General features: G+C 39.6%; 1 protein-coding gene across 5 annotated transcripts in view; it reads right to left on the bottom strand.

The window, feature by feature from the left end:
• The window catches only part of MTM1 (myotubularin 1), a 46,643-nt gene extending 28,657 nt beyond the window's left edge, over positions 1-17,986 (bottom strand). For 4 of the 5 annotated variants that reach the window (XM_074835149.1, XM_074835150.1, XM_074835148.1 and 1 more), the window contains exons 1-7: positions 17,924-17,986; positions 15,631-15,786; positions 5,183-5,254; positions 4,131-4,203; positions 2,511-2,605; positions 1,374-1,484; positions 341-442 (exon numbers count right to left, since the gene is read on the bottom strand). In XM_074835149.1, the coding sequence (XP_074691250.1) occupies positions 341-442; positions 1,374-1,484; positions 2,511-2,605; positions 4,131-4,203; positions 5,183-5,245 (444 nt within the window). In that variant the 5' untranslated portion in view covers positions 5,246-5,254; positions 15,631-15,786; positions 17,924-17,986. Of the gene's footprint in view, positions 1-340; positions 443-1,373; positions 1,485-2,510; positions 2,626-4,130; positions 4,204-5,182; positions 5,255-15,630; positions 15,787-17,923 lie in introns of those variants that run through there. The other variant, XM_074835152.1, reaches the window with a different exon arrangement.
• Positions 17,987-25,278: the final 7,292 nt, after the last annotated feature.

Genomic DNA, 25,278 nt, shown 5'->3' with positions numbered 1-25,278 from the left:
CAGTTTAACATTTTCAAGAAATCAAGGCATGTACTACTATATTTCCTAATTAGGGAGGATAACTTGCAGTCTCTAAGCAATGAAATCTGTATGGATCAGAGGTGCTCGGTAGTTTACCTGAAGTATAGCATATAGCATCCATAATTTTACAAATACATAGATGTAAGTGTTGTAAACGTACAAAATAAAAACATGAATACTCTTCAGTTTATGCTGACACCAGATTCTGTGTTTATTCTTTTTAAGCAGCCATGATGTCCATTACTAGGTAAAACAGTTAAAGTTAATTGGCAAGAACTCTGCATTAAGACAACTCAGTAGTATAAATGATGTAACTTACCAAGTTATGTGACTGGGGAAAAGCATATTTTGTGAGAACTTCAAATATATCTCTTCTACTGTGCCCTTCTTGTTTTAATGCAAACCGTAAATTTCTCATATCCTAAAACAAAGGCATTATCTTTTAAGTGAACCGAAGCAGTAAGATACTTTTATCTGATGTACAAATGCTATATTATACACTAAACATGATTTAGAATCTGCCTGCAACACACCTCAAACCATTGTGAATGTTCAGTTTTATTTCTTATCTCATAAAATAGAATAGAGCATAAGAATTCTACAAATAAAGCAGTACCACATTCTGTGTGGTGCAAACGCTGCTTTGGCATAAAGCCATCAGATATGACTATCTGATTCACTAAAAAGTCTCATGGGCTATTGAATGTTTGCAGGATGGGAGTTACTCTGTGTTTTCAAAATGAAAATTTGCCAACAATCTGTCTAGACTACATTGTCTCTAGCTATTTTCTCATCACTAACGTCAAAAATAAGCAATCTGCGCATTAACTACTAAGAATCAAATGTGTATACATACTCCATTAATGAGACAAATAAAGGATCCTGAATTATCCACTAGGAACTCCCCTACGACTATACTTTTTCATGGCAACATGAATTTTTTGTGAGACTAAAGAAATAGAGATAGCTGTTACATACGCTTTTCACTGCCTTTACAGCTTACAAAAGCCCCATTTGAGGGGTTCTTCAAAGATTTTAGGATTATAAAAAAAATTACTTTTAGAACAAATTAAATAATGAAGCACTGCAGGAATAACGCCCTAAAACAAGACTACTGTGCAAAACCTCTTGTCAGTTAGTGATTTGGAAAGGAAGAGCAATCCCTCTCCTCGTATGCAGAGAGGACAGTTAAACAGCCTTTTATACAAAAGGTATTTCCCCGTCCAGTTCCAAAAAGCTCTTTTTAAATTCAGCTTTGAGGAAGATGTGTTTTTTCATTCCTAAAAATAGGTAAGTAGTGAGAAAAGGAACTTTTAGATTTCATTTCCTACTGAATTATTGGAAAGTCTTACTTTACAGGTTATATCTAATCCGTAAGAGTTCTCTCCTCTGCTTGAAGCTCCTCCCATTTTTTCAATCCTTGAAATTACACCCAGTGGAACATTCAATACCACAACTGGATCCTGCAAGGAAAGTTTGAGTAAGGAGAAGTTTAATGTGAAAAGAGGACTCAAGCAAACTGTTCTTATGCATTCTAGAATAGAAAGAAGATGTGAAATACATACAGGAAGCAAAAGTGTGTTTCTGCATTTAACTGAGTCTCCCCTCCCAACATATCACAACGTCTGTACAGTCACTCTACAGCCTTGAACATCATCCAATTTAACATGCAAGAAAAATACTTCATGCATAATACAGTATGCAGGGAAAAAAGGTGGCAACACCCTGAAAGATGCCTTCTGCTACATACTTCTGAGAGCCTTTGCTTGCTAAGGCTGCTTTATTGATACACAGAATAAAGTAGAACAAAATGAAAAAGATGTCACTAGTAGAGCTAGCTGCAGTGACAAAGACCTCAGTTCAAGAGTCCTAAACTTTACTTAAAAAAACCCAACCATATTATGAAACAGATAACAAGCGCATTTTATTCTCTTTCATATTGCTGCTTATCAAACACACTGTTACTCTCCCCTCCCACACGAGGTTCTATTATCAAAGTATTTTTCTCTTGCAACAGCAAGGACAATCAAAATCTTGGTTTACTGATAGCCATTTTAAGAAGTATTACACACCATTAGCTGCTGCCCTTGATCTATCACAGAATAAGTGTAAAGGGAACACCTATTAGAAAAGCTCCAACAGACAAAAGATAAAGGTATCAGTTCAGTGTAAGTGATTAAACTGTAATTTTACCAGGCAAAACCCACACTTTTATAACACATTTAGCTTTAAAGAATTTCCATTTTTATACCAATTTCTCAGTGGCACAAAGGCAATTACTATTTAGTCATTACACAATTAAGATATGGTTATTACAAACATTACAAACTATTTCAAGTAAAAAGCCTCCCATGCAATTCCACAAGCATACGTGTGCCAAAACTAAAGCAAATGAACTGGCCACAAAATAAATCAAAGGCAGTGGGGGTGAAGGGAAGGGGGTTTAAAGCCAACTCATCTCACGGAAGTAATTGTGGCATATTACTCACATTTTCCACACTTCTTAGGTACAGCCTGTAGTTTGTGATGTACACTCTTCCTTTAACGGGGCCATTAAATGGACACATATAAATAACATCCTTGTCTGTAAGAAATGCAGCATTTCTTAAAGATTGCAAAAAGAAAATATCAGAGCTAAGGACAGCATCAGTTAAGTAGCAGTAAAATAAAGCGAGCCGCACTCATAAGAGCCACTCTGAGAGATGAATGAATTTGAAAAGTAATAAATCTGAATTCTGCCCACTTGAATTATTAAGAAAATGTGAAAGATTCATATACTAAACTTGCCCAAATTAAATCAGCAGGTTTCAGTAGCCTTCCCTAGTTACATTTGTGCTCTTCTCTTTCTCGGCACTACATGGGAGAGGGCAGGACACAGCACAGCAAGTAGATTCAAGTCCTCTCTGTGATTACCGAACCGTCTATTCACTATCCCAGAACAAATACATTCTTCTGTTGATAGTATTCCATCTTTCAGTGCTCTGTAACCAATTCTGCATTGAATTACATAGTTTAAGTTGTAAAGTGTTTAGGGAACCCACCATCCTGAAGAGAAACGTTACATTTCAATTTGAGGCAATCAAATACAGCAGAGCCATCAGCAGTGTTTCAGCAAGGACAGTAACAAAATGAGTACTAACACATACTACTCAAGAAAGATTTAACTGAAGCAACGCCATTAAAGACTTAAGTGAAGCACTACAAACCACCTATTTCTCCCTGTCCCCTCATTTCTTTAGCCCAGTCTACTTATCTGCCTTCCACAACGAGCATCCTCCTTCCAGGGTGCTGTCCCAAAGCACAGACAATTTTCATAAGGATCATACCAAACGTTCATCTTAGTCCCACACCCTCTCCCTCATGCCTTCCCCACAACTTTCCTCATTGAAAATGTAACTACTTCCTCTGAATCACCACTTTGGTGTCACCTTGGCCAATCTTGTTTACAAGCCCACCTAACATATCCTCAGGCAAGGGGGAAAGGAGAAGCTTCACAAATAAGAGAGACCACTTTCAGTTGCATTCTGATACTTCAACACAAACTTCCATGAGTGGAAGGCTCCATTCCAGGAAGAGCCTCCATCAAGTAAGAAACCACTGTACACAATACATTAATCTTCCTTATGCCACAACATTACTGTATGTAAAGGCTAACAAGCGTATAGTAGCTACGTGTTGTGTCAAGGAAGCATAAGATTATACTTAAGATAGTCACAGCTTGGGCTAAGGTTCCACAATACTGTACAAGAAATCAATACATAGTGGGTGGCATGTAGAATTCTCTTGACTTTGGAAAGCTTGGAGGAGCTCTCATTACTAGACACATGCTACTTAGTCTGTAGATACAATTATGACACATCTTGACTTGCAATTTCTTTGTATTGGAGCATCTGCCATGTGTGGAAACCAAGATTTTGAAGAGTTTTAAAGATTTTAAAGAGTTAAGATAAAAAGTCCCTATGGCAATTACTTAAAAAAATTAATGACATTTTAGCATGACTTATCCCCATCCCCAGCCCAAACCAGTCCAAATTACAAAACAATCCAGATACGTGTATATGCCAGACTCCTAAACATACACTGCATTAAGCAGCTATATAGCTTCATACCTGTAACTCTAGTCTCTCCTGGCAGACGAGGTATTTCTTCATTTTGTTCCCAGTTAGTTCCATCTTTTAGAGTCTAAAGAAAGAGAAGTACAACAGCACATCATATTTTATTTACAATTCCTTCAAGTTCCAGGTTAAAAAAAAAATCTTAAAGGTAACTTCTCATGGGAAAGAACAGGTTTTTCCATGGTAGAAATCGACAGACTGAACCAAAACAGGAACACACACCACTCTCCTAGACTGAAACTATTAAAAAGATTGAACAGATCTGAAATGTAAGCACGTTTTAGTCTTTCTCCTTCAAAAAGAATGGTTAACGCTATTTGCATTAAATTGGAATTGAATTTCTCTACTGTAAGTTCTCTGAAAGTTTTGTGCATTTAATTTTCCAAGTATGCCGGGCTTGGAAGAACAGATCAACTGAAATCACTTAAGCAATGTACTCACAACTATTACACACAATCTACTCATTTGTGACTTTCCCATGTTCAGTAGTTTTTAAGACTGATTAATAGAAAATAATATTTGGTTTGGAAGAAATGTTTAAAAAGCCAAATAAAACCTTAGTTTCTGTTTTCTTGCACACAGGTTATGTTTTTTTCTTCAGCCATGCACATCAAAAAGCAGAGGAGAATGTCATTTAGATTGCTTTAACGTCTTTCCCACTACCAATGAACATTTTAAAAGTGAGCCAGCAAAACATAACTAGGTTTATCTTATCAACTGCAGCACAGAATCTTTCTACAGCAAAGTGCCAAAAATTTTCAAGAATGTCACAAAATATTTCAATGTAGAAAGCACGGATAAGAGTAAGTATATTAGAATTGATTTTAAGGAGGCTCTCGTAACTTGTGATACAGAGAGTATTTTGCTCATTCACTCTGAAAGATATTTAAATCAACACATTTAACGGCATTAGAATTTTAGCAATAAAAATAAGTATATACATTCAAGAAAAAAAGTCATTCAAATACTCATTTTTCTACCCAAATATGGAAGATAATGAATTCTCGAACCTCTAAGGTAAAAAACATGAAAAAAGTTACACTCACCCTTTTACTTGAAGAACTCTCCAAGGAGTTTGAATTATATTTAGGTGTTGATGATGAGGCCATACTGGGTATCTGATGAGAAAGCACAAATTGGAGATTTAAACTTCCTCCTGGACTACATATTATTTACAGGAGAGATTTTAGACTTTGGAGGTCCACAGGTAGACATCAAGAGCTTCCAAGAATGTTTTACAAGTTACTATTAATTTAAAAACTTACACAATGCCTTGTAATTGAAGGTCACTATTTAAAAGCATCCAAATCTAACACGAAATTCATTACTAGCTCTCGGATTGGTTCTTATTATAAGGAATATTCTGACTCAAGATGTATTTTGGAATTCAGCTGTTTGAATACTATTATTAGTTTAGTCAACAGACATTAGAGTGCTTGTTTTAAGCGACTGGATACACATACTATGAAATGCAACCTACTTGGGACATTTGTATTAGGACTTTTAATTTAGGAAAACAGGAACAAACTATAAACTTATTGCACAGTTCTGGAAATCACAAGCATGTTCATATACTCAAGTATTTCAAGTTCAAAAAAAAAAAAAAAAGAAGGAAAAAAGCAGGAGTTCCACAGTACTTCTACATTTAAAAACAATCCCCCATTTCCTAGACTGAAACTTCAGTTAGCACACCAGAAGGGGGAGTATCCAGCCATCCGAATAGCCTTGATATGTTTAAAGGAAAAGGATTCTTTTTTTTTTTTTTGAAATAGTATTGATTAAAGACAGAACCGCATGACACAGGATTCATCTTCTTAATCATTTCCTCACATTGCACAAGGGATCTCTAGAACAAACACTGAGAAAATGCTCATACTTGAAGTTACTCCAAACAGTAACTTCGTACCAAATTATACTTCCCTTTCCCTAGTCACACGCCCTTCGTCGAGCCAATTTGACACCGTACAGCAATCTTGAAGAGTGGTTGGTTGCTTGGTTAGGGGGGTGGTGATGGGTGATTACAGACCACACAATCTTTGTTTCTATTCCATAAATGAAACCTTGAAGACTTAATAAGGACTTTCTCTCTCCTCTCAACACTGAAATAAGTTTGCACAGGTCTCTGCACCATGACAAATCAGCCCATGCTCCTGCATAACAGTGGGCTCATAGTGACCTTGCACCAGTCCTACACAAGTGATAGCTACAGATTAAACTGTAAGATCCAAAATGCTTTGATGTTACTGTAACAATACAGACATGTGTCTGTGCAAGAAGGTGGAAAACCACGACCTCCTTACACTGCCCAAGTCTTCCTTCTCTCATAAAGAAAACATAGGAAACCTGACACTGTGTTTAAAACTGCAATATTCAGCGATACAGGTTATCAGTATAAAACCCACACTTCTCCACAAAAAAAAAAAGGAACCCACATTAAGTTGAAAAATAAAAAAATTTTCGAATGCCACCTAGCCTGTGTGACCGTATCACACAGAGGTATTACTTCCCTTCTGGGTGTTCGGCAGTCTCCGTTTTCTCCAAACACTGCAACAGAGGGGTCCTGACCTAATTTTAGTGCAACGTCAACAATTTAAATGAAAAGCTATTAGCAATCAACATTAAATCATTGTTCTTTCAAACTACCTTCCACAGAAAAACTATTGCAACACTGGACACTAATGTTTTGACTATAAAATTCAAAAGATTAAGAGAAGATATTTTCACAATTTTTTCTTCCTTGCAATGTCTTGCATAATATAAAACTTAAGGTAATTTAACTTTTTCTGTATTGCTATGTTAACTTGTGAACATCCAGTATTTGTTCAGATGACTTTCCTTAATTTATAGAAGCTTAAGTTTTCTAATAACCAGATATTTATAAAGGTAAAAGGTGTATTCACTCACAAGCTTGTTTTAAAATGTTTTCCATATGAAGTGGGTTTTGTTCATATTTTATTTGAGAAACACCAGGTGAGACGAAGAGACAAAGGCACAGCAGCCCCAGTTTTTCTATGTCAGCATAGAAAGTGGTTTTAACTAGAGCTCACATAAATTTCAATTAAGGCTGTACCAACCACGAGAGACAAGTGAGCATAAACAAGCCCTAGAAAAGTGACTTTTAAAAGATGTGGCAACCCTGAATAGAACCACACTGCAAAATGGAAATTTTGGCTGCAGCAGGTACAGGCACACCCAAACTAGCTGTTGATCTTGTGACCGCAGCTACTCCACCAGTGAAGCCACAGAAAGACAAGCTTCAGCAGAGGCCACACCAGCCCACCCAGGATCTTGGACACTCACCTTAGTGCCAACCAAAGCTCATCAGGACAAAAGTTCAGACATTCCTTACGCCTTTCAATACTACCTCCAACCGTAGCATACTTCTGCTGCTCACACAGGGAATGGTATGAAGTGTTTGAAAAGCCTTCTGTCTCCTCCTTTGCTTTCTGTATTATTTCCTCACTCCACATTCACTAAGTTTTGGCTGAACTGTAGCATTACATGAAATAATCACCTGACTCCAGAACACTGACTATAACTTTTCCAAACCTCAGTATAAATTGTAAGGAATAAGCAGAGATCCTTTCAGATTCTCTGGAAAATTTCTCTTTGTAGAACCTGACAATACAGCAGGACAGAGCTCGCCTCCCCTCCACCCTGCCACCCCCCCGCCAGGCCACTTCAAACACACAAGGTGTCTGTGCAGCTCTTGCAGCAGACCTTTGTGTGTGTGTTTCTGTGTATGTTAAAGTTTATTTTGCGTAAAATTCCCCCAACTCTCCCTGAGACCAATTTCTTTAAACATACTTTACAGCGAGAATGTGTTCACTCACTTAACTTCAATTTCTATAGAATATTTCATTATAGAATTACAACTATCTACTGCTTAATTTCCAACACTTTAATGATGCAAATTAGACTTATTCAGAGCTAAGTTGAATAAATATGTATTGAAGGTAAGCTATCTGTCAGATTTTTTTTAAAATCCAAACATTTTCACTAAAATTAATGCAAGTTATTACGTCGGTATGTAAGTGGAGGAATTCTTTTAAGGCTACCTAAATTTTGCTTTGAAATCCAATCACTTTAAAAATCCAAATACTAATAATCACATTTATAACCACACATATTTCCCCGATTCCTATAGGTAAACTATGGTCAAGTAATTAAACTTCACATTATAGAACACCCATTAGACAGCATTTTAGAACAGTGTCCACTTTTGGACCTCAGTACAAGACAGGCATCGACAAACTGCGGCAAGTTCAGCAGAGGGTCCCCAAGAGGACCAGGACCTGGAGCGCCTGCCCTGTAATGAGGGGCTGAGGGAGCTGGGGATCCTTCAGCCTGAAGAAGGGACAGCTTCAATGGGACCTCACAGCTGCCCACCAGTACCTCTGAGGTGGTTACTGAGAAGACAGCGCCAGGGTCCTCAAAGTGGTGAGTGATGAAAGGACAAGACACAACAGAAAGTGAAACAAACTAGATTCCAGCCTGATTTAAGGGAAAAAAAAAAAATACTTTTGCACTGTAAGGGCAGTCAGGCAGTGAAAACAGGGCCCAGGGAGGCTGCTGTCTCTATCCTCAGAGGTTTTTAAGACCCAAATGAATAAAGCTTTGAGCAACTAGGTCTGATCCTGCTTTGAGCAAGGGGCTGAACTAGAGACCTCCTGATGTCCCTTCCAACGTGAATTACTCTCTGCTTCTGTGATCTTCAGGCAACAGACAAGATTAAGCTCTCATTTAGAAGTACCCATCAAACAAGGGCACACCCTTAAGGAAGTGGACTCCTCTGTATCAAAAGAGCAAACAAGTTTTCAGAAGCATTTAAAACGAACATGGAATAGTTCTTTTTATAATATTATTTCTCTTTCTGTCAAATTGTAGAAACAGCTTCTGGCAACCTCCCACAGTAATATTGCCATGAACAATTCAAAAACACACTCCATCATAGTCTTAAAATAGCTACAACTTTCTCATTATCACAGAGCAGCAGTAGTCCTTCCACCCAGGGAAAAATCTTGCAAGTAGTTTTCCACTGCAAACACATTTTATTCCCCAGTATCACCCATACATACTTCTATTCTTGCACAAAAACTAAAAACCATACAAACCCCATGCTTGTCAGCAGCCGACCAGAAGTACCATTACTCTGCAAATTTAAAACAAATCAGACAACTTTGTTTATGATATTCTGCAGTTACAAACAGTTGAACATTCTTCCCCAAATCTAGAATAGCAAGGAGACAAAGCAATTTTACTGGATTTAACTTGAACTAATAAACAAAGCTTTGTTAAAGTTACCAGAACTTAATATAGTAACACTACCAAGAAATGTAGGCTCCAATGATCTTACAATAACAATTAAACTACTCGGGATCTGTATTTTCTTTAAAGATTATATTTATACTTGTGCTTCCTAGGATTCATGGGAATGGAGGCACACCGACATTTGAAAGGGTTTGCACTGAAGGCCAGATTTTAAGAAGTCAATTCAAGGACACTATCTGCTCTTTATGAATAAATGCCGACAAGACACAAGCATAATGCCACACAAAAACCTAAATAAACCTTAAAACGTGTAAGTAAGCTTTTGAGGGTTAAGAAACCTGAAATGACCAGCTACTCCTTCCTTAAGGTTCTTCACTGCCAAGAGGTTAGAGGGTGTGTGCAGTGCACCTTGGAAACACCACCAAGACTCTTATAAACTGCATTTAGATTGACAACAGCCCGGTGAAACTAGTTCTCATTGTTAGTGATACAGGAACAAATTAAAGCTCATTTGACATTTTGTTAGTCCTTTTAAGGCTTCATCTTCACATGAGAATCACACCAAATAATTTTTAACTATTGTATTGTATAACTGAGCCACGCTTGCGTCAATCTATAAAGAACTAGTTTGTGCCCAAACGCAACATAATCTGCATCTGCCAAAGGATTACTACCACAAACATCTGAGGTGAAGTAACCTGCATCAAGTAAATTGGCACCAGTTTGCAGATATTTTATATTTTTGACCCTCCATCAGTGGATTAAAGCTTTGGAAAAAAACGCTTCCAAATCTGTACCTGTATCAATCATTTGGAGCAATGGCAATTTTGACAATACAATGCGAAATGAAGTTTTAAACTCTGTATAGTCTATATTCAATATATTAATCTGGAAAGATTGAGGAAATTAAACTGCTAAATTACCATACACAGAAGACATTTACAGAATATACTGAGTAAGAGGTAAACATGATGAAAAAACATTAGTGACACAGCTGAAAAGTTTGTGTGTATATATATATATGTAAAAAATATAAGGGCACCTGGATAAACTTGAGAATTATTCGCTTTTACCAGAATCAGATTTATCAATAGAGTAAAAATGAACAACAAAAAGTTTGCTGAACATTTTCTAGAAGCATTCCGATTTCTGTCACACATCAGTAACCATGACACAGGATAACGCCAAAGTTCTCATAATCCTGCTCCAGTTGATTTGTGCATCTCCAAGGCCTCTCCTAAAAATATAGTTAGAAAATTTACTAAGCCCCTTCATTTGTTGTCATAGTAATTCAGAAGACAACTAGAGCACTTCTAAAGAGAGTTACAGTTACAACTCAACAATTATATGACACTTGAAAGCGATCAGTGCACTGGGTTAATCATTTCAGATCTGCAAGGCATCTGCCAGTCTAGATAAAAATGAAGTTATTTTCATAGTTAGACCTGATACCAAATAAGGAATTATTGCAAAGAGAAGAACAACAGTATTATATTAGTAAACAATTTTTCACTGTGTTTGAGAGGTTAGTGTATGTTAGTGTGGGCATACAGAAAAAGCTGCTTGCACTCTCACTTTAACAGAAGATGCAGAAAATGAAAAAGCAGGTTTATAATGACAAGGTATGCTGGTGTTACACAAAGATTGTAGAGTTTTATTTGGTACAGTAACAACCCACAGAGGCAGTATGAATATAGTGCATCGTGTTTCACATAATAAAATTAAAAGCATAAAATACAAAGTCCTAAAAACAAAACCACATCTGTCACCACCACAACTGCACAGCAGAGATAACACATAATACATAGGTTTTCAGGGATAACACATAGAATAGAGGAGAACTCTAGGAATTTCCAAGACTGTAGCAAAATTAAACTAAGACAGCCCTGAAGGGAGGAAAAAAAAAAAAAGTATTTCACTCTAAGTATTAAGCAGAAAGGAACATAAATCCTTTAAAAGAAAAAAATATATGGAAAAGCAACAGTTCTGAAGGGTCAAGCCACCAACAGCATCTAAGTTACCATAGGAGAGTCATCAAAACAAGCATCAGCATCTTTAACACTAGTAAATGAGCATTTAATCTAACGAAGTCAAGAGTAGTCATTCATCTCATTAAGGGTTAATAAAATTTTAGAATTATATATGAAGATATACAGGGATACAAAACAAGCCACAAGAATTATCTACAGCAATGAAGGCAGTTTTCCAGACATGAGCTGTCCCTAACCAAACAGCAGCAATCAACCCAAAAGAAACACAGTGAGACCAAAGTGCCACAATTGACTAATCAAGCCCATAGAAATACATACATCTTTCACTCTCATTTTACCAGTTATATTTTAGCACAAAGGAACTATACGCAGTAACAGAAACAAAAATAAGGTAAGAGAAGTCTCCAAAGTTTAACAAAGCTACAAAAAGTAAGTAGCATAAGGCAGAGCATTCCAAACAGATGAAGTTAAAAAAAAAAAAAACAAAACACCAAAAAATCCACAGAAAATCCACACCACAGAAATACTTGCTTATATTTATTTCCAAAGAAAATAAGAAAAAAACCATAAAAACTAGACGCAAAACTATTTTTTTTAGAAATAATCATAGAATAGTTTGGGTTGGAAAGGACCTTTAAAGGTCATCTAGTCCAACCCCCCTGCAAAGAGCAGAGACATCTTCAGTTAATTCAGGTTGCTCACAGCCCCGTCCAACCTGGCCTGGAATGTTTCCAGGGATGGAGCATCTACCACCTCTCTGGGCAACCTGTTCCAGTGTTTCACCACCCTCATCATAAAAAATGTCTCCCTTACATCTAGTCTACATCTATCCTCTTCTAGTTTAAAACCATTACCCCTTGTCCTGTTGCAAGAAGCCTTGCTAAAAAGTTTGTCCCCATGTTTCCTGTAGCCCCCTTTCAGTACTGGGAGGCCACTATTAAGGTCTCCCCAGAGCCTTCTCCTCTCCAGGCTGAACAACCCCAACTCCCACAGCCCTTCTTCATACAAGGGGTGCTCCAGTCCCCTGATCATTAATCATAATGATGTCGCTTATGCTCTCTGACCTGATACATTTAGACTACTTAATTAAAACCAGATTTTAACATTTAAAAGTCATACAGTACTGACTTCAAAAACATGCCTAGAGCAAAGCCAGTTCAGGCATCAGTTACATGTATTTACTTGTGGCCAGTAGCAATTACCTGTCACTTGTTACGCAACTGATGGCAAACAGAAAGAAAGGAAAACTGACTTACCTGTGAGATGTATCACTTAAACAGGAAAAGGAAGAGGGTCTATTAAACCACTCAGGAGAGCACTCATGATTTCTTACCATCAGAGTTCAAGGGCAAATCTCTCCTATGATGTACACCAACAAGCCACCTTTGCATCTCAAGTCATAAACTTCTACCTGCACTTATTCCAGAGTGGATCTTTGGAGTCAAGATGGATTGCTAGATCACAGAATCTCCTATTCCTTCTTTACTGTCACAGTTACAAGGTGTAAAATCCTTCCAAGTGCAACCTCTCAGTAACAGAGTCTGCGGCCCTTACCTTTCCTCAAGGGGATCCTCATGATTCTACTGATCTGAGACTGGATTATGCCACCAGTGGGTCTTCTCTCTTGATGTCTAAATGATATTCTCCCTTTGCATGTACTTACTAAATCTACATTTTCCAAGGTAACCATATGAGCTTTCAAGTCTCTTTGAAAGCCTTCTCAATTCAAGCCATAACGAGAACACAAGAAGCATGCCAGCAGTACAAGCCTCAATGGGATATGTGCATGTAGAAGGCATACTAGTATCTGCCCTTCCACACTGAAGTTTCTAAGTCACTTAATCAAATTCCTCAGTAATGCATTACAAAAAATTTCTGCATCCTACAAAAATGTATCACTTCTTAGAAAAAAAACTTGCAATCTGAAGCTACCTGTTTACTAAACGCCAAATCTCCACCAGGCTTTCTGTCATTAAGAAAAATGCACTCCAGAATCCTCATGTTGCCAGTTCTCTGCTAATGCACTCCAGAATCCCTCATGTTGCCAGTTCTCTGCTAGACTGTGAAGAGCAAGCTGAACAACTCAACACAGACTGCTGAATTTGTTTGTGAAGAATCAGAAGTGCTCCCTCTCCCAGAAAAAGCATTCTCTTGTTCCCTAATGTGCCCTCTACTTGAAAGGGCAAGTCATTGTCCCCAAAGGACTCAAGATGAACAAGTGCAAACAAAAGTTCACAACAGTCAAGTGACTGCTAATTCAGCAAACAGATCAGAAGTGCACCAGTTGCCTGTCCACTCCTATTTTATAGGCTCACTATACCAGGTAGTTGTGAAGATACTAGAAAGAAGACCTTGCACTAACAAAAAGTAGCATCCTGACAATGAAGTTCTACAAGTGGCAGCACAGCTTGGCAGAAAGCTTGGCAAATATTTTCTCAGTGCCACCAGATCCTACACACTTCTGTGTATGTGTTTCTTTAAAAAAATAAATCTTGTACCTTGTACATGGAAGCCAGGTATTGAATAAATAATAGCTGGAGGGAGTAAAAAATCTTCAGTTCTCTCTTGATTGATATTTCTCCTATCTCCATTTGAAGGTTTTTCTTTTACTGTTTTAACTTCTTATGGAATTTGACTCCCACCCTATTTTCAAAGCAAATCACAACTTCCAACAAGACCCAACATAGAAGTTTGTAACATTATTTTCTCTAATTATCAACCCAACTGCTTCCTCCTTTCAAATTGCACTGAAAGTGTATCTTAGGGTGATATCCCTGGTGTTTATCCTGGCACACTTTCTTGTAAGAGAATTACAAGCTCACTCACAAAGAGAGATGATACAGCAGGACACATACCATCATGGACACTCAATAACTCATCCACTGATGGACTCTGATCTGGTAGTTAGATATTTCTCATGCTTTATACCACAGTAACAAGGAAAAGCAGCACCTACTTCAATGGCAATAAATATTTGTTAAGGCCTGTTTTCTAGCAATTGTCAGAGGTCTACTGCTTGTAATTTATGCTAACAATTATTTCTGTCCACTTGTACTTGCTTACTGCTTCTCCTGTATTTGTTCTATGAATAATATCTTTCTCTTGTCATAGTTACCTTTCTTCCTGACTTTTTCTTAATATTTACTCTGCTAACTGCGTTCTAAAGTTGAAGTTCAGTCATGTGAGTGGATCAAAGAAAGCAGCAGCTTTCCCTCTATGCATGTAGCCCTGTACAGCCAGTAGCTGTTAAATCTAGCTAGATTAGGGGGCATGTCAGAAGTGAGTGGGTTTTTTTTAGGAACCATTTGTCACATTACCTCCAGAATCAGCATTACATCTGTAGAAAACCTATGCCTGAAGGCTGATCTGTGGCTTTCTAAACCCACCCAGTCTATTTTCTCTGCTCTGCATCCCCTGCAGGGAATGTATACCTCCCACATTGTCAAAAGCTGATGCGGTTGACAGGAAAGCCTATGGGATAGCAAATACAACTTCAAAGTTTTCTATTAAGAAAGCCTTCAGTTGCTCTCTGCTCATTCTTCTTGAAAGATATCCCCTTAGGCCACTGCAGTTCTATTGCTAAAGATTTAACTGATGATTCCACAAGAGAAATGGAAATTGTATCTGTTATATAATGATATACTGTATTAAAAAAAATGACACTGTTAACGATTAAAGTGACATCCCCTACTCAGGCTTTCCTCCAACTTTCCTTTGAGAGCATGTGCAACCGATGCATCAGACTCATCCTCTTTCATCTGCTGTGTTTAGTTCCTTCTTCCACTACAGGAATTGCTTCTCTCAATACACATAATACCACAGAGAAAGTACCATTCTGAGTTTGTCTCTGTTTAAAAAGAAGCAGACTAAGGACTCTGATGAAGTCATCCCAAAAACTGTTCTTTGCTTCAGACCCTAAGAAAGGGGAAACTGGGACAACCCTGCCTAAGTCATCCATGGGGCAGCACCACACTTCCACGTGTGCTCTCTTTCAATTAACAGGTGGGTACTTTGCCAGGTACAGAAAGTTTGATACTTCTGTATTCCACATCTGTCTGTCTATGTTATGCATTAGTGTGTCACATCACACAGAGTCTCTGGCATACAGCCTTTCCATCCACTGCATGCACAAACCCAGCAAAGAGGCTGCGCACCAATTACCTAGAGTTTGGTGAAAAACCCACACCCTATCTTACACAATAGCGTAACCCAGTCTACTTGAAAACACTTACTTTTGTTTTCTCTTGTTCAGAAGCCTCCAGGTTTAATAAGTCATTTCAGTTGTAGAAAATACAGACAGGCCCACTTCGGTGTGAGACGAGAGGACAGCAGCGTGTTCATTCCTCCAACTTTCAAACAACGTTTGACTTTTGTGCTGAAGCTGGCCCCTGACAAGAATGGAACAGGTAGGAAGACATTGTTAGCACTGCCATAATATTTCAATTGATGTTACTTTTAAAAAAACTTCAGAAAGGAAGCAAACCCCCGAATATTTGCTACTAAAAACATTCCAGAGAACGGAAACACACAATATTAGTTCTTTTTATGTTTTATCTTGTGTCAGGAGGTTTGGCATCAAGTAGCTGGAACTGAGAAGAACTTTCTCGTCTAAAACTTTAAGATACAGTTTTGAAATGTTGCTAATGTGTAAATCTTATGTAGAGTTTCAACCATGCTTATGTTCCCCATACATATTTGGGCATCTTTCTGCACACAATTAAGCATTTCCTCTCTCATCCCTTCCTAAAGAATACAGCCATTTATTTGTTTCTTTTCCCAAATACATTCAGGAAAGACTTTCATATGAAATCTGCTATGTAACTTGACAAAGTCAGAAGGTATAGACCATGAAACAAAACTTTTTTTTTTTACCTGATTCAAGTTCTTAGAAAAATTAGTATGCTGTCTCCTTTAAAAGAACACACACAATATTAAAGATTTACAGTTACTTCTCATTAGATTAGTCTTGCATTCTAAATTAACTACTGTTAGTTAACACTGTAACCCTACATGTCAGGAATACATTAACACTAGAGTTTGCTCAACCCCAGTGATGCCTGTCTCTCTGGCAAGTGCATCTTTCCAAAGTTTCCTTCTGACCAAGTGTAGAATCATAAACAGTGCTAAAAGGGCAAATCCTGCATTTTACTGAAAACACCTCTATATCTCATCTCTTGTGATGCTTGTCACACAATAAAGCTACATATAGCCCCAAAAGTTCTGTATGTTAAGGCTCATTGCACTTATCAGCTCTGTTAATAACTACAGCCTAACTTTTTTAACACCTAAACCACAATTTAACATTAAAAAGAAAACTATAGTAGGAAACACGTTCTGGTTTTGCACAGTGCTAATCCTGTACCATGATATCTGCCCTTCAAATCTGGTTAATGATAAACAAATACATGACTATTAGCAAGCAACGAGCACAATACTGCCCCAAATAGGTATTATGCAGTAGAGCCAAGGTACTTTTTAAGCATCAGTTTTGATTAGTACCTACCGTGACAAGTCAATCTACAGGCCAACTGCAAAACACTTAACATCTACACAATTTTAAAACTTAATTTGTCTATATTGTTTTCTATAGCACCAAGAAAAATAGGGCTTTCTGTGGAAAGAAAAAAGGTAATACCCTTCTTATGCTCTTAATTACATGTACATTGAAAAAAAACCCAACATAAAACCAACCAAACAAAAAACCACCAATCACACGAAGTAGGAATTGTGCTTTTTGACTGCCACAGGGCAAAGACCAGGAAGGAGAAACAGTCCATCATCTTTTTGGTTTAAATTAACTAAAAACGTTTGCTCTGAGATGGAAGGTTTCAGCTTTTCAGCTGTGAACACTGGAAGAACTCACACGCTTCAGAACCAAATTTAATGCAGTCAAAAAAAAGAATACTACATTGACTTAAAAGCATGAAAGCGAGTCAAGAGCACTCGGAATATTTTCATATTACAGGAGAGAACTGCTTTTTCCAGGAAAGGTAAAAATTACAGTTCAAAGGTGTCTTTGCTAAGCCACGGCGCTGGGCTACGCGCTGCAGCACTGTCTCGCTTCCAGACTGATTCAGCACATCAGGGCGTGAGTGAGGAGAAGCCGGAGCCGAACAGCAACACCCAGCGACACCCAGCAACACCCAGCCTCAGCAGTCGAGCCCCGCCGGGGCTCCGCGGTCGGCGGCCGCAGGTGAGTGCGGGCGGCGGGCAGGCACCGCGGGGCTCCCAGAGCGCTCGGGGCGGCAAGGGGCGCCCTCACAGAAACCTCCAGCGACCCCCAGACCACCCCGGGAGGCGAAGAGGCGAGCGACGGGGACCGCGAGGTGTGCCGTGCCCTGCGGGAGAGGGGCTGGGCCGGCGGGAAGGCCCGGGCCGGCAGCAGCCCCCGGCGGGGCATACCGGCGGGCGGCCGAGCACGGGAGGAAAGGATCCCCGGCGCGGGGAGGGGCGGGGGGCGCGGGGACAGCAGCAGACCCCGCCGGGGTAGCCCCGCTGCCCAACGCGGGCCCCACGGACACTCACCGCGACGCGGCCGCCGTCGCCGTCACGGGCCCGAGTGCGGCACCGAGCGCGCCCCGCCCCGCGCGGGCCCACCGCGCCCGATCACGTGACGGGCCGGCGCCCGCTCCGCCCCGCGGGGCGCTGCCCCGGTGCCTGCCGGGAGCTGTAGGCCGCGGGGGAGGCCGCGGGGCGGCGGCGGGAACCGGCCGCGGAGCCTGTGAGGGGAGCCGGGCCGGGCCGAGTGCGGGGAAGCCCTTCCCTCGCCGCCCCGCGGGGTCCTGTGTACCCCGGGGCTGTTACCGGCTCCGTCTCCCGGCAGGCAGAACATTCCTCAATGAAACAGCCGGGAAAAAGGGAGCGGAGGAAAGGAAAACACGGGACGTGCGTCCAGTGTAGAGCGGAGCAAGGTGAGCGGTGGATGGCCACGGAGGATCAGAGGCCGCCCCGCAGCCCGAGCCTTCTGGATGCTCCCTGACTACAAATAAAAACTGATAAGAAGTAAAAAAAAATGGCGATGCAGGTGCCAGGAGGATTATTCACGTAAGATTTAAAAAAGAAAAAAAAATCCTTCATAAAATGGCCCATTGCCACTGTGCAGAGAGCAGCTGGGTACATCTAGGGGGCAAGGTGGTAATTTGGGGACCCCTTGCTGACTAATGCTGTGTGCTCTCAGGTGAAGGGGATTTGTGATATTACAAAACATTTTTGATACTATAAAACGTATTTTTAAATTACAAAACAACTGTGTCCAGCTTCTTGGGTGGTGTGGCCGGACCTGAATTGTTCCCTTGTCAGTAGAAGGACAATGCCTCTCTCCTCTCAGGACTGAATACCACAGAAGAGCTGATAAAAGAAAAAATATAACGAGAATAATATAAACCAAAAGTACCTTTGGGCTCATTCATGAGCCCAAGCACTTAGGAGCTTCATACCCAGTTTCACCCAGATCTCACAGCTCCAGCAGCGCCCGCTTCGCACCAGCACAGTGCCGGTGCTATCTCCTTTGGAGGGAGATCATCACCTGTCGTACCAAACCATCACCTCTGCTTTTCCATATCTTCCTGAAAAAGTCTTTCTCCAGTTTAATTTTGCCAGTCATTTGTTGTCTATGAACAAATAGTTACACCATCTGAACAGCCAATTCTGAGCTAAAACCGCTTTGAGGTGAACTATGCATTTGTACCAGACAAGATGTACTTTCAGAAGGAGCCACAAGACAATCATTTTAAAACTAATTTTATTCATTAGCTTTAGGTGTCTCCTTTACTATCAACAATTTACATCTGGAATTCCAACATCTTTAGAAAAATCAAAACAAAAAAACCCACAAGGGAATTGGACTGGTGCCTCTTATGATGGAAAAATTGTTTCTGGAGTAAAAAATATTTTTCTACAATAAGCACGGAACTGTGTGTTTTACATTAATAAGCAGCAGAAGCAAGCAGTGAGCAAAAGGAGATGGAACGTTAGTTCACCTCCCTCATGCGGGCAATCTTGTCTGTCATCTTCTGGTGTGATACACCTTTGCTTCTGACATCATCCTTTCAGTAAAGACTAGCTAGAAAATGCACTGATGCAAGTCTGAAGACTTGCTTTGATTGATTCCAGTGTGGTATTTCCAACCATAAATCATAAATCAATGTATTGGTTTATATATATCATTTATATGTATAGATATACATTTATTGGTCCACATACATGTTTGTGTATACCCACAGAGGGTCCTTATTTGATCATTCATTCAGATCACATTTTAAAGCTTTTCTCTGACAGCATAAGAACTAGAAAGATTTTTTTTTTTTTTTTGCCTTACTCATTTCTGATACTTCATGGTTCAGATCACTAAAAGTGCTCTCCACAAATGCTCTCATAAATTTCTTCCCATCAGTTTTGTCCAAGATCTTTTCGAACCTTGTTTATGCCCTTTGCATTTCTTTATAAAGAGAAAGTCTCAACTCAGCCTCTTGTTTGTATGACCTTTAATGATCACAACTACTATTCCACACTAATCTGTCAAGTGAAATACTCTCCACCCTTGTTCGGTGACTGCCTTCTCCCTTCTTTTCCTCCTACATTTCTAACCCACCTACTGGCACCTTTTTGAGGGGCTTTTTCTTACATGCTTTCCAGCTTCCAGTAGATACTAATCAGACCTTTCCCCTTGAGTCGCTCCTCTAGTCACATTTTATCCCCAGATAATGTGTACTACAACCACAGTTCAGACAATTCCCACTCAGATTTTTCACTGCTATGCCTCTTCACTGCAGATTGGCATGCTTTCCTAACTAAACTCTTGACTTGTGTCTCTATTACCTTCTTAGGACTGTTCAGTGGGACTTGCTCTTCTGCTGCACGCAGTCACAAATGCCCCGTGAGTCCCACACCTGCACAGTCAGATGCCTGAAGATGATGTGACTGGAAGAAACGTGCTTTGAGTCACCTGACTGATGATTCACTATTGGTGGCTATTTGGATCTGCGAGAGCATATGTTATTCAAGTTTTGTGTGTGAGTGGGGTTCTGGGATGTTTAGGTTGTCTCTGTATGTCTGAGCCTGGTCCTCGTTCTTTTGTATTGCAGCATATGGTGCCGGTATCGTAATCAGCCCAGACAGCACACAAATACTTCAGCCTCCAATCCCCGGGCCATCTGGATAAAAACTGGTTAATTAACAACCCTAATGTCATTTTAAGCTCAATACAGTTAAAATAGTGACAAGTATTCTCTCACAAGTACTCTCTACTTTATCTATTGCACTATTATCTGCCCATACGTAATCGTCTTTGACTCAGACCTTTCCCTAGCCCTTTATGTTCGAACTATGTCTGAAACTGTCCATATAGCTAAAAATTCCATCTTCTCAAATCTCAATTACTGCAACATCCTTTCCTTTGGCCTTGGAAAATATAACCTTGTCTTGCTCATACTTATTGAGAACATTGCTACAAAGGCCATTTTTCTTAGTCTGTCATTTTCACCGTGTTATTCCTCTCTTTTCATCCCTGTGCTGGCTCAGCCTGCTCTATCATGTCGATCCTTACCTACATGTCTTTACTCTGGAAGGCCTTGGTAGCCTGTCTTCACCTTACTTGCCATTTCCATTCACTGCTGAGATCTAACTGCCACTCCAGTCAGCTCATGATGCCAGTTTTCACAGCCTGCTTGTGATATGTTTAAACAGGTTCTTTTGTGCATTCTGCTGGCTGCCTTTTATTTCCAAGGATCCTATAAACAGAAGTTACTGATAATTTTTCTTCAAAACTGTCCTTAAAATTTTTCTTTCCTCTAATGTGTACAATACAATGTCACATTTCTTTAGGCTGCCTCTCCTGCCTCTATTCCTCAGTTCTCTCATTTCATGCTTTGTAAAGCTCTCAGGGCAGGACCACCCTTTGTGTTGGTTCTGATCCATAACAGGGTCTTGTAGCACTATCATAATGCAAATAATAAATATGCGTGTGGAACTGAGATGCCTAGGCATTATGAGATTGATGACAACAAGGTGCAGTTTGGGAGCAGAACCATACCTGATAATAATAATATTAACTTGTTTTCCTACTATTCTGTAAAGTAGAGAGGCAAACCTAAGTGGAGGTGGGGAGTCTGCATCTTTAAATCAAGCCCATATGTCAAGTTAAAGATGATTTATATCCATCTACCTCGCAAGTTCACTTGGTTATAGTTGTGACAGATAAAATGGAAAAGACAATATAGTGTTGCACATATCATACATACATATGTCTATATGTTCATATTTGTACATTTTTTTTCTTTTGTGTGTTAGATATTAGAAAAGATATGGTATATCAGTGATTCTTTTGCTTTTCTAGTACTGTGCCACTTACACCCTTTGTTTCCTGTTATTGTCCTTTGTTGGCTAATTTGATGTTTATTTTTGTCCCTGCTAAATAAAGACTGCCAGATTTAATTCTTTTAAGCTGTACTTTAAGACCGCTTTAACCTATTTCTGTCTAGCTTTTCCCTCAATTAGCCTAATCATTTCTTTATCAACTACCATGTTACCAAATAAAACATCTTTAGCCCCTAAAAAAAAAAAAAATCTGCACCTTGCTGCTTGATTCACAATAGCAATAAGGTGAGTTATGTAAGAGGCTGGTTGTATTTCTGGATCCTGCGACTCCCAAGGTCTGGAAATAGCAACTGTATTTTGGGAACCATTTTCAGAGACACTGACTGAATGTACGTACTTGTTATTGTGAAATTGGGCAGATGCTAGCTTTCAGATACCTAGGTTTTGCATGCACAGTAGTGCTGTCACCAAAACCTGGCACATGGCAACTGAAGCATACATATACATATATATGTATATATACACATCTGCTGTGGCTAGTAGACAGATACCTCCTATTAGCTGCTGATTCTTTGTCTTCAAAGACAGAGAAAATTACTATCAGGTACTTCCTGATTCTATATTTAGGTAGGAAAAAATCCCCATTATTTTCTCCATGCAAATATTAGAAGCAGTTAGCATGTTTTATTTGAGAAATAGCTGCATTTCACAGGAAGGCAAACTCATTCTCGCGTGTATCATACCTAATTTGCATAGTAAGTAAAAGGTTTTAAGAGAACTGGATTGAACGTGGATGAAAAGAAGCAAACAAATGGAAGTTAGTAATATCTGCTGAATTACCAGAACTGTTAGTAGAATTAATTTTAGTACCATCAGAACAATGCCCCAAATTAAGAGAGATAGAAGAAAATCCTCTTAAATTAAATAGCACACAAGGAAATAAGTTTCAAGTACACTTAAATGTAAACTGCAATAGAAAGTTACCTGTTAAATGTGTAAATAGACCTCATAAAACAGAAGGAGCTTTTAGACAAATGCCTGGTAAGTGCTTTGCTTTTGCTCTGTGCTCTGAAGTTCTCCGAAGGGCTGAGGTTTCATTCAAATCCCGACAGAACGAGTGACACAGGGCAGCTGAGACTGCAGCAATGAAGTGCTTAACATTAAAACACCTCGTTACAAGTACAGCACGTTGGCATCAAACAGTTTTATCAGCGTAAAAAACTGTGTAAAATGGACCCCCCCAACACCCTCCTTCTATTGTCAAGGTCCACACATGTACAACTTAAGCCACAGTAGTGCCTGAATCACTTAAAATTCAGCATGTAAGAGGTACTTTAAGCATCACTTTAAGTATGCCAGGGAGCACAGCAGAGGTGTGCTGTCAAAAGAGAGTTGATACATGATCTGTTCAGAAATACTCTTTATTTTATAGTACAAGAGTCATGGCAGGTGACAGGACAGGAAGGGAAACCATTTTCACCAGCATTTACTGCTCACGGTGGATTATTTGTGCACTTTGAAAATACGGCACAGCCCCTCCCAGCTGTCATCCCCCAACGAAGAGGAGTTAGCTTTAAAATCCGGACAGGCTCCAGGCAGCGCGCTGCGGTTGCTGAACGGCAAAGAGTTCCAAGGTCACAGGATCCACCAGAGAGCCTGCAGAAAGATCAGCACTGGGAAAGCCCTTCCTCCTTCCTCTTTAGAAACATGCATCTATTTAGATCAGAACATATTTTTGCTTGATTTCTGTGATAGTATTTGCTGTCATATTGTCAACAGAAGTGACTGCTTATGCAGGGTAGGCAATCAATGAGTTGGCAAGCTGTTCCAGGCACCACTACCCCCCAGAGCTTTACTGATTTGTTTCTCCAAAGCCCAGTGGATCCATTAATTTGGAAGAAATTCTGCGCTCTCAGGTGTTGGTGATGAACTTCAGGTTGGATTCAAGCCTGTATCAGCAGAGGCTGCCAGTGCACAGCTAGAGGAATTTAGAATATAGTTTCTTTTGGGTTCTCCGGAGCTCATGCTTTATTGATTTTGGTTTAATTCAAATTTCCCCTATGTTTTGTAGGAAAAATGGATCTAATCTTGTTATTCTTTATAATAAAAAAGAAAACCCACCACCATAGTCAGTTTGCCTAAATATGTCATGGTCGGGAGAAGAGAAACTGAGTTTCAGATGCAATTTTCTTTCCCATTGTTAGAGAAAATTGCCATTTATTGGCAGGATTAGAAACAACTGGCATTCATAGTGTTAGCAGGATTCTCCATTGCGGCAGTCAATGAAGGTTTCTCTTAACTCCCGTGGGACCAAAGATCATTCCCATGGGACTGAAAGAGCCATGCTGCTGTGGATCAGCTAGCCTGGCTCATCTTTGCACTCTGGTGAGTAGGAGAAAATCATTTTTTTATGAAGCAGAATTTCTTTAGTTGATCTAATGAGTGAAACAAAACCCCTCTCAGCTCTGCAAAATCACTAAGACAAGTGGAGTCTTCGGAAGCCCCAGGTATCACATCAGGTGCTGATACAGGTTTCTTCAGACAATTAGTAAAGCTCCAAGCAGCCACCTGAAAGAAATAATGGCTTTTATTGGAGCTGATGCAGTCATTTCTTCCATAAAGCTTCTTGTGAATAATTCTTGCTAGAAAAATTGTACATGATTTCTTTTCATTTATATTTTAATGCAATTTATTATACAACAGCGACCTCCATTCAGGGTTCAGAAGATCAGAGTACTTACAGTAATCTTCACAGCACTTTGCATCTCCAGCTACAGCTTACATTCACAGCATGAAAAGAATAAGAAGTTAATGTACCAAATCAGAAAGCCTCTGTGTGGCAGTGTTAATCTCAGTGTTGAGTTATTATTTATTAGTAGTATTATGGTAGCGTCTAGAGACCAGGGCCTCATTGTGTTGGGCACTGCATAAAATACACAAAGAATATATTTGTTCTCTAGAATAGCTCACAGTTTAAGTTTGAGGATGATTTGAGGATGTGGACAAGAGGTACTACAGCTATCATTACTGCCACAGCCAGAGGCAAAACTCTTCTCATGCTTATTGTGGATGCTGACACCAGGAATAAAATTATCTACTGACAGACAATTAAAATGAAAACATTATTCTGGGATCAGACCTTAAGGTGCAAGAAGATGAAAAGAGCCTCCCTGTCTGATTTCATGCCAGGCCAAGCACGGTTGCAGATGGTGTCTTGCTACACTCTTGGGTACATTAGCCAGCCATAAGAAGCTCAAGAGGTGTCAGGTGTTTGAGCTTCTAAACCAGTCAATCACGGAGATGTCTGCAAGATGAAACAGTGGGTAAAATCATGAGGCGGTTACATATCCCTGTGAGTTACAGAGTGCTGGAGAAGCGTGTGCCTGTGATGGTGGATCTACACATGGCTTAGCATGTTAGCTTTTGGCACAGCAGCTGGAAATGTGGGCATGTTTTCTGGCTTACACACTGGTAGCCATTGCAAGGTGCAATGATCTTTTTTTGCTGCCTCTAGAAAACAACATTTGGCTCTTCTCTGTTGAATGCTGAACTCATATCACAACTCA

This window comes from Strix aluco, chromosome 10, assembly GCF_031877795.1.
Source record: "Strix aluco isolate bStrAlu1 chromosome 10, bStrAlu1.hap1, whole genome shotgun sequence".
Taxonomy (NCBI): Eukaryota; Metazoa; Chordata; class Aves; order Strigiformes; family Strigidae; genus Strix; species Strix aluco.
This window is presented reverse-complemented; position numbering and strand designations above follow the sequence as displayed.